General features: G+C 37.3%; 1 protein-coding gene and 1 long non-coding RNA gene across 2 annotated transcripts; one reads left to right on the top strand and one right to left on the bottom strand.

The window, feature by feature from the left end:
- Window positions 1-980: 980 nt before the first annotated feature.
- LOC113045749 (uncharacterized) lies at window positions 981-3177 on the top strand. Its single transcript, XR_003276028.1, has 2 exons — window positions 981-1157; window positions 1291-3177. It is a non-coding gene; the product is annotated as an uncharacterized LOC113045749 (long non-coding RNA).
- Window positions 2823-6019, bottom strand: ptmab (prothymosin alpha b). Its single transcript, XM_026206381.1, has 5 exons — window positions 5862-6019; window positions 3901-3963; window positions 3716-3797; window positions 3545-3633; window positions 2823-3449 (listed from the first exon to the last, which is right to left on the bottom strand). The coding sequence occupies exons 1-5, from the start codon at window positions 5904-5906 to the stop codon at window positions 3411-3413; spliced, it is 318 nt and encodes a 105-aa protein (XP_026062166.1). The 5' UTR covers window positions 5907-6019; the 3' UTR covers window positions 2823-3410.
- Window positions 6020-10170: the final 4151 nt, after the last annotated feature.

Raw genomic sequence — 10170 nt, forward strand, 5'->3', positions numbered from 1 at the left:
CAATTGCTTTCAGTGGCACTTGCCGTATCCAACACAAGATGTCCCTTGACTATACGTTACTAAGCAAAGGCTGATTTGGTTCAAGAAAGGTGGGGTAACAAAAAGCAAGCTGGTGCATGTAGGATGAGGCTGGAGGCCGGGATGTTGGGGGAGGAAAGTAATGATAGTGGTTAGGGGATTTTGCCCCTCCCCCAATCCCCAATTGAATGCATCAACGGGTACAGCTGGGTCATGTCTGTTTTAAAAAATCAACTTGCCACCTACATTTGTATAGTCTTTGTCTCCAAACCCTTGGAACTTACCTAGAATGTAAATTTTGACTAACAGTTGCCGAGTAAATGGTTGGAAGGAGGAACTAAAAAAACATTTTTCACATAACATGGATGTATACCTTGGAGCATCATGTAAATACCATGGAATATATGGCAATCTTAAAGTACCATGATGTCATAGTGATTTTTTTTTCTTTTTTTTTTTTAACAAAGTCTTTGTCAATGTGAGATTTAGGCTACTGTCTAAATTAACAATCCAACTTAGTTTACAATTTATCAAACGACTATAATAATAATAATAATAATAATAAAAATCTTAGGCTATAAAATCTTTATTTTGCATAATGTTCATTTCTTAAAGATATCGATTTAATTTGCGTGTGTTATGAGATAATCTTTGATCCGGATCACATAGGACTCGTTTCAAGTTTGAAAATACGTTTAACCTTTTAAGTCGGCTCTCGTAACCCTTTCCATTCCTCGCCTTTTATAAGCTATATAGCTTAATGTGAAGTAGCTGATGTGCAACAGCTTTGGTTGCCAGTAGGTGGCAGAAAAGGACCTTGAATTTTAACGAGACGAGTGGACGACTAATTTGAATGGGATGCGCTTCACTTGGTCATATCTACTAAGAACTCGTGCAGAATGTAGGTCTGCGTATCGCGCTGATATAAATGTTAATGAGGATATAGAAAAGTTATTATTTTACATCATTTTTTGTATAACATGGGACGTGTTTTACCTGTGATTGGTCCGTTTTAATTATCTGTAAAGCGTTTTAGTTTTTAATTAGCCTGTCGTAAAGGGGGAAAAACATTTATCGTAGATAAATATTTAAACTGGATATTCTTTGATTCGGGGTGTTTTAAAATCTCTGCACATTTGGTAAGATTATTTAATACATCTTAAAAAATTAATAAAGTGTCAACTTATTTGAACGACTGTAGTAGGCTATCTGAGGCGGATCTTTTTAACTTTTAAATGTGTTAACCACCTTTTGCTACTGTGTTTCATTCAGGCCTACTGCATGTTTGAAAATGCTCACTTCCTCATTTCCTACTCATCACCAAGTTAGTAAGTACATACTAACTTACTTAGTATGCCACCTTACTTAGTATGCCTGAGAAATGTAGCCGCTGTGCTATTTGTCAGTTTAGACTTGCTAGTTCACTGAATTTCAGTAGCCTACATCTTGACATGCATTAACACGTTGGGTTTGAAAGATTGGCGTCATGCTGTTGTCACATACCAGTAGTGGTGCTGCTAGAGCCTCAAACACTCAAGCTGCTGCTTGCATATTGAGATGCACTTCAGTGAAGGCTGGTGGACAGCTGCCATCCGGTCTAGACTAAGCAGCTCCTCTCTTATCACGATCAAAGCACATGTTTGCACTGAAAACTGGGAAATATGTGAGAGATATGCAAGGCATGAACTGGTAGGACAAAATGTGAGGTGAAATATAAAATCCAAATACCACCTTAAATGGTATTTGTCAGTATTTTCATAAAAGTTCCTGTTTTCTGAGCTGTTTTTATTTCATGGAATCATAAAAGGTTGAGGATTTCCAAATGTCTCTGAAGAAAATAAAAAAGGCATAATATGGCCGATTGGTCTTAAATACATCCATTCATTCACTTGCTCGCAAGTATTCACTTCCTCAAACCTGACCCGGACATATAAGCCTAAAATATGACATCAGCCAGTGTTTTAGCCAAACACACACACTGTACATGTCTGCAGAGCCAAATGACCTGCACTTATTATAAGTCTAATGGGGAAATCTCAGGCAGCTGTGTGAAGGCAGTGAGGACACAGATGTAAATGTGTAATGAATGTTAAAAGCCTGCTTTCAACAGTATCATACCACCATTCCCTTTCTAAACAAATGTCTGTAAAATCTAGCTTTAGAACAGAACATCTAACAGAAAACCTGCTTTTTGAAAGTCTTAGACCGGCTGAAGGATATGAAACGATGGCTTTTACAATTTTTTTTAATTACCTTTACCCCTTTCAGAATGCTGCAAATTAATCAATTAGTTTGTAGAATTATGCCATTTTGCATTTCTGATGTTTCCAAGTGTAACATCATAAATCAGGGTTATTCAAATATTGTCCTGGAGGGCGAATGCGCTGCAGAGTTTAGCTCCAACCCTGATCAAACACAGCTGAGCATGCTAATCAGTGTCGTCACCATCATTAGAAAAATCACAGGTAGGAGAGTTTGATCAGGGTTGGAGCTAAACTCTGCAGCGCATTGGCCCTCCAGGATAAGATTTGAATAACCCTGTCATAAATCATTCTGTAGTTTGGGAGGTTTGCTTTTAACCACATAACAAATCTGTTTATTTTCATACACAGAAGTCTTAAACTCTTAAATTTCTCCTGAATTGAAGCATCTCATGAACTACTATGTGGATCAGATGTCCTTGGAGACAACACAATGAAGGAAAGGCATTATCAATACATCTTTACATTTTTCTAGTTACACCTATTTTGCTCTCACAAAATGAACAGCAAAATTATGTGATTTTGAAACGAACAAACAAGAGGTTTAACTCACAAAATAAAAGTTAAGTTTATTGTTGAACAACAAACTCCACACATACAACAAACAGGCCAAGGTAAAACAAATAATGTAGACAAAAAGTCAAAAGAAACCAAAACTCCTTTTCTTTGGCCTAGCCCTCCCATACAAAAACTAGTTTATGGTACAACTAAAGTTCATACATAAAATTTACTGGAATGCTCGGAGTTCAATGACTGGTGATTTTATACATGTTGCCTTTATGTTGAAATATCGAGACATGGTCAAACAAGTAAAATTTCCATAAAGAAGCACCGTTTTGGTCACAGGAGATCATGATAAAGTGGCTGATCTCTTCACAATATGTACAAAAATATAAAATGTAAATAAAAATACAAACAAATCCTTATCTTAAGCATTTTGTTGTGAACGCTGAAAATCTGAGTTGTGGTCGATTCTCTAGAAAATTTTTAATTGGGGGTCGAGTTGGTTGACATGGATGAAAACTTGAAAATGACCATGTTTTATGTATTTGAGTCCTTTATGCCACTGGCTCCAACATTTTGGGTTAAAGCAGAGGCGTCTACACCTGCTCAGCAATGTGAAACAATCCTCTAATCATCTGTCTTCTGCTTTTTTGGATCAACATCATCCTGGAAAAAAAAAAAAAAGGTTTTATTTAAAATGATTTACTTGTACTTTCAAGATACAATAATTCAGTATTCTTTAGGTAGCAATTCTTGTGTACCTCCTCATCTTCATCATCATCTTCAGCAGTCCGTTTTGTTCCTCCGCCTAGCTCATCATCATCGTCGTCATCCTCGTCCTCTTCATCACCTATAGAAGTTGACCAGTAGCCACATAATTAAAACAAATTAATTTGTCACATCCTGAAAAATTTGAACAGTGTTGCACCTACCCTCTCCTTCCTCTTCATCTTCCTCATCCACCTCATCATCCTCTTCATCATCAATTTCAGGCTCTCCATTTTCTTCATTCTCCTTTTCACAATTTAGAAAAGGTAATTGTAAAATTGCATAATCCCCATGGAACACTCAAGTAGTTTAATAGAGAGGTCAAGAACACTGGCAAGCATTTATTTACCTTTCCATTAGTGGCTTCTTTTCCATTTTCCTTTTCATCAAGGAGCTTCTTCTCCTTCAGGTCCTACATTTAAAAAAAAAAAATATATAAAAAATAATAAAATGTGCTTTTTAAAAAAAAAAAAAACATTTAACTTCGTAAGACTGGAGCCATCTGACTCCAATAGACAGAGTCGATGCAGATTACGACTGACGTGAGCAAAACGCCCCCTATGCGCACAAATTTAAATTTCATCTCTAATGACGCCCCTCTGACATTGACGCCTCAGTGGCTGCAGCAACGAATTTAGTTGTCCATCAACGACTCCTGCTCCCGCCTCTTACCGAGTGAGCTCGCTTGTAATCTGACACTTAAGTGAGATTCGGCTGCTGTGGGTATTGTAAAAGGTAAATCCAATAAGCAACCATATTTTGGCACGCAAGCAAAAGCTTACAACGCGGCCCCGGAAAAAAAAGAGAAGCTTAATACACAAATCAAGGAAGATAATTCAAAGCCACTGGACCGTAGTTCAGCGAGTCAATGCCGAACTCGAATGAAGGACAAAGAAAGCATACGCATGGCTTTCACGATCTGTTCTTTCCGAACACTACCGAGTTCGGCACGCACGCCACCACCGTCACGTTAACCTGGATTTAGTTCGCGCAGTCGCAGAATTGTCAAGAAACCGTAGGCAAAAAAAATTATAAATAAAAAGTCATAAATGACATGATCATCATGTGCTCTTTGAATTTGCGTTGACTGCTCTCTTTTCAGTTAAAGCATTGCAAAAAGCAGTTAAACGAGCCTTCGCCATGCAAACATTTTCATTAATTCGTTTATATAATCTTCAGCCTTTAAGCCGTTTATCAACCATATCAACTAGGACCGCCCCCTTAAATTCACCGACGTCCCTGGCTTCAAACTAGTAAACCAACAAGCCCACGTTGCTGTCACACATGGAAAAATATCAACTCGTCGGAAATGAACAGTAGCTATTAGACAGATCAATGTTTGAGCGAGCATATCAACTGGAGGCATTTATGAGATTAAAGGGCTTTCGAGTAGCCTACGAGACGTACGGCACCACCACCACAGTATCTTAATACTGAACATCAAACGCTTCGAGATACCATTTCTGCACTCGTTTTTTTTTAACCAGAAAACTTCGAAATTTGCGTTTGAAATCCGATGCACTGCAGCGTCCAAGTTCCGCGTCGCGTTCCGCTGCCTACATCAGAGCAGTCGTTATTGGACATGGAATTAAACCCCAGCGGTAATTCGAAATTACTTGTAAATGTATGTGCTTATTTACTCCCATCAAATGTATGACCAATTCGTTTATTATTATACTTGAGATTTCCTATCGATTGATGCTTCAAGCTGCCTAGGCAAACTTTCAGCCCTGAAGCCATCGACCGATCAAACGCGTCCTAAAACCTGCCGTAATGTCTGTTAGCTACAAACTAACCGGTAATGAATGGGGATTTGGAAGTAGCCTTAACGAGTACTCCGAACAATTGTTGAACGAAAATGTACAGAAGCCATAAAAGCCATACCAATAAACAAATATGCAAATTGTGTAAGGTATTGTATAGATTCTAGATCTGAAATACGAAAGCATTACAGTACACATCGCCGCTGTTCAAAGGGGAACCGATACGCTTGTATAAACAAAGAACCCGCGCGCGCAGACTGTTACATTCCGGACAATGAGAAATTGCGTTTGAATGTGCTCTCATTCCTCACGCGCTAAAGAGCGCGTTACAAATGTATCCATTTGAAATTCACATTACAGTGTAGCAGTTTAAATCACTTAGAAAACAGTTATCGCGTACTTTTTCTTGTTTACTTTTAATAATTCATCAACGATCCTTTCCGGTTACAGCCAAAAATAGCCCACGTTAAATCTTAACTAAGACAAACGAAAGACAGAACATGCTTTTGAATGAGAATTTCGTGTATCCAGAGACATCTTTTCTTACCTTTGCTGAGATTTCTGTAGCGGAGTCAACCTTTGTGTCTGCCATAATTAATATTTTATATCAAATTTCAGAACGCAGGAAAAAGCAAGAATAATCCACCCGTATCCTCCAACAAACACTGTTGTAATGAAGGTTTCTTATGCCGACGGCATGTGATGAAGGAGGCTTTATTATAGATTTGTGGGCGGAGCATAAGAGGCGGCCGGTTGTGTTTGATTGGTCAGCGGACTCAGGGGGCGTATTTTTAAGGCAATAGAGTGGAACAATGGAAAGTATTTCTAAACGTAAAATGACACACCCCCAGCCGGTATTTCACTAGAGAAGACACACCTCCTTACCTCCGCTTTCTCGCAACACAATTCCACATTTCCTCAACAAAATACGTTGATACGACATGTTAAAACGTAAAGTCGTTACTCTCATCATTAATATCAATAAGTTAGCAAATGCCGTATGTGTACGAACTGCTTAGACTTATTGACCCCTAAATCACCTCCAAACACAGCACCTACATTATTAATAGACAGCCAGTTACCATGCCGAAGTAGCACATTAAGGAAATGTTGTTTTTAAAGCATGTAGGGGATGCATTTGGGAAACATTTTCATGCCAGATGCAGCCCCTCCCCTTTCAGTGAATTTCGCACTAAACTTGGCACTACGAGTAAACGAAAAAACAGCTATTTTCACACACACACACACACACACACACACACACACACACACACACACACACAAGACGAGAAAATACACACAAAGCAGACACAACTTTATCAGACATGCTGTTTTAGTTTCATAACCTCACACAGAGCAGGAAAGCCATATTTAGTTGATCAGATCTTTATTACTGAGGGGAAAAAACTAACCACACGATGTAAGACGGTGCAACCACTACCGTTTTATATTTATGTTTTAATGAAAATGCGTCTTCCTCAGGTTGGGCTCTGTAAATAATATTGTTTTAAAATAGTTAAAACACGTCTTGTGCTTTCATATTCGGGATGAGTCGCATTTAAACAAAGCAGAAGCCATAACCTCGCCGGCGAACATAGAGGGGAGGGGAATTTCGGATACTTCACCATAACCTACATTCAAATTCTACTTTGATGGCGAGACTTCTTGCAGTCGGACGCATCTCATTGGATACCCAGGCGATCACAACCCACAGTTGACGCTTTGGGCGAAATGATTGGATGACAGAGATGTCGAGAAAGAAATGACACACAGCGTGCGAGAAAGCCTGGAAAATGGATTCCAAAAGATTTCTGGCGCGAATGACTTTTTATGAGATCAAATTTTGTGGCGGCAGTGTGTAAATGAGTGAAGTGTAACAAAATTGTAAAAAATAATAATAATAAATACTCACGTTCGACCTGGCAAATAAGAGGGATAGTAAATATTTGAACATGAATAATATGGAAGAACACTGGATAAAATGAAATCATTAATAACTTGGCACATCTCTTGGAAAAACCTGTTCCCACCAATAGGCCTACATATAGGTCATCTTGCTAATCTAAACATTTAGTAAAAAAAAACAAAAAAAAACAGCCAAATTAAGTTTGCTTGTTTGTACAATCAAATGACAGATTCTCACCACTTACTAAAATAATTAACTACCCATTCTTGTCTAACATTTAGCATATAGATTTATAAATGTTTAGTGCCGAGTTTTATACATGTTATAAACAGTGTAAATATCTGATGTTATAATACTGTCAGTGAAAACATAACCTGCTTTTACCTTAGATCATCTAACTCAGATGATCTTCTAGCAAAGGCAGATAATTGGCTGTGCGAGACATCAGGTAGACATTAGTAAGGGGCAGGGTCCAGGGTTATCTGGCTTTAGAAAACACATTCAACATGTTGTTCTTCTCCTAAAAAAAACCAAGGCATTATCCTCCTCAAATAAAGCTGTTTTTGTATTTGCATTCATCCATTTTTTTTTCTTCTCATAAAAAGCGTACTGGAGACAGGAATGTGTTCCCTCTAGTGGAAAAAACATATCATAGCAGCTCCTGGCATTTTCTCTGTGTCTTACAGTGATAATATTAAACCGGTCTAATTTATTCTCTTATAAGTCTCTGTTTAATCTTTGCCCTCTTTGCTTTAATCTCTGCTTTCCTAGAAGAATATGGGTTTCTGAGAGTGGCATTGAACTTCCCCTTAAAGAATGTTTTGGAATAGAGATGCCATTTCCGCAAGGAAAAGGTGCTTATTTGAAAGTAATAACACTGGTCTGGTGTATTTTAGGCATAATGAGAGCAAGCACACTCTGCTGATCCCTAGCAGACAATTACTGTAAAGCAACAATTCTGTTAGAGGCTCAAAAAACTTCCACATGGAGGACAATTTTACTTGATTACAGTGATATTAATATAACACTACTAATATTGTTACTCTTTTGGGCATAGCAATGCATTGTAAACTACATGCTCTCAAATAATTTTTGTGGATACAATGATATTAGGATTAGAATAGTGTTATTGTTACCATTTTGGGCGTTATGATGTATTGTAAGTCACATGCTCTAAGATATTAATAGTGTGTTGTAAAGATATTTTGAAGAATGTCTCAGTGTACTTGGTATTGAATGTGGTCCAATGAAAATCGGATGGATACAAATAAACATGGCAATGTACAACAGCCAGAAAGAGAAATTCTGTACTCAAACGGTTCAGACTGGGTGAGGTGTAACCCAATTCTTCCTGTCCTTCCCACAAGAGTGTGAAGTCATAAATTAGGCATGGTGCCCTTGGTGAAATGATCGATAACAAGAGAGGGGGAATGAGATAGGATGTGAGATAGACCTTTACTAAAAGCATGGCATTTATTTTTCTTTTTAAATAAAAATATATAGAATGTCAACGGGTGAACTAAAATAAGAATGTTAAACATTGTTAATAATAATTAATTTGTCTTATGAAAACCGTGGCCTCACATTACCCCATCTCAAAGATTTGAGTGTCAGAGTTTACTGTCTACCCAATGCAAACAAAGCATGATTGAACTGTTCTGAATGCCATGCTTTACAAACAACTAGTTTGTTCATGGAAGTGAAATAATCTACCATTTTTGCTGGATTAATACAAGCAAATACATAGGTATACCTTTGTACAATGAATGGCTAAACAGGTCTTGGAGGAGCAGCACCCTCGAGTATGATTCTCTTCGATCCTCTACATAATTTGTTAGCAGCTGCAATATCGTGGTCAATGCCAAGGCAAAATATCAGGCTTGAATCCATGCCATCATCAGAGCCTGCTTTTCTATTTTCAAGATGTAGAAAATACCGATAGACCTTAAAATACACCAAATAATGTATTTTATTAAATAATAATACTAATGATGTTTGTTATGATTAGATGTTCATATACAATTATTTACTCATATTTGATAATAATTAATAACTTAATAAAAAGGCCTACTGTATGCTTCAGAGATTTCTTAATTCACATGGGGTGGTGAATGTTTTATTAAGGGAACATAAAAGAAATCATACATAAAAGGTTCAGGAAGCTTTCCCATCCTTTTAAAAAAAGAAGTTATTGTGTGTTTTGACAGTGAAATTAACTTGAAAAGTGAGTCGTGGGAATGATGCAATTGATATGTCTCAAATTTAGGACTTCAGGCAGCTCTTTTTGTACAGTAAAGCCGACTCAGTGTATTTATCCTGGGCTGTTTTCATGTCATATCAGTACTCTTTTAAAACATATATCTTCTAAATTCACACTGCTCTGTTTCCCCATTCTTTTATGTCTGAAGCAAAAGGGAAACACAGAAAGCACACAGAAAGCATCCTACAACAGAGGACTTAAACAGAGTGCATGTCCTCTCAAGATGCATTTTTACAAGCTCTTTCGAGTTTATATGCGATTTTAAAAATACAGTGGTCATCTGCAGGATGCTAAAAGAGCAGCAAAACAGGTGCAATAGCCAAAGGAGTCTGTTTGCACAGAAAAAACATTACTTCACTGGGACTAAAAAACCTGTTTTGTATGAACTCTTGAGGTCCATATCTGATTTGTGCTACTTGTTAACTTTTTTCCTTATCTCCTACATTTTGAATAAAGATAGGCCTATAGTAATCCATTAACACAGACCTTTAAGAAAAAGTCTGGTGAAAGCGAACATAAAAAATATAGGCCTGATTATAGACATTATGTCTATTATTTGTGGAAAATCCTTGTTCATACATTTTTGCTTATAGTGTGTACCCTTTTCATTTTTTTGAAGTGGTTGAGCTCAAATTACTTTATGGTCTAATATAAGGTGCAATAAAGGATTTGGAGTATGCAGCAAAAGCT

This window comes from Carassius auratus, chromosome 27 (assembly GCF_003368295.1).
Source record: "Carassius auratus strain Wakin chromosome 27, ASM336829v1, whole genome shotgun sequence".
Classification (NCBI taxonomy): domain Eukaryota; kingdom Metazoa; phylum Chordata; class Actinopteri; order Cypriniformes; family Cyprinidae; genus Carassius; species Carassius auratus.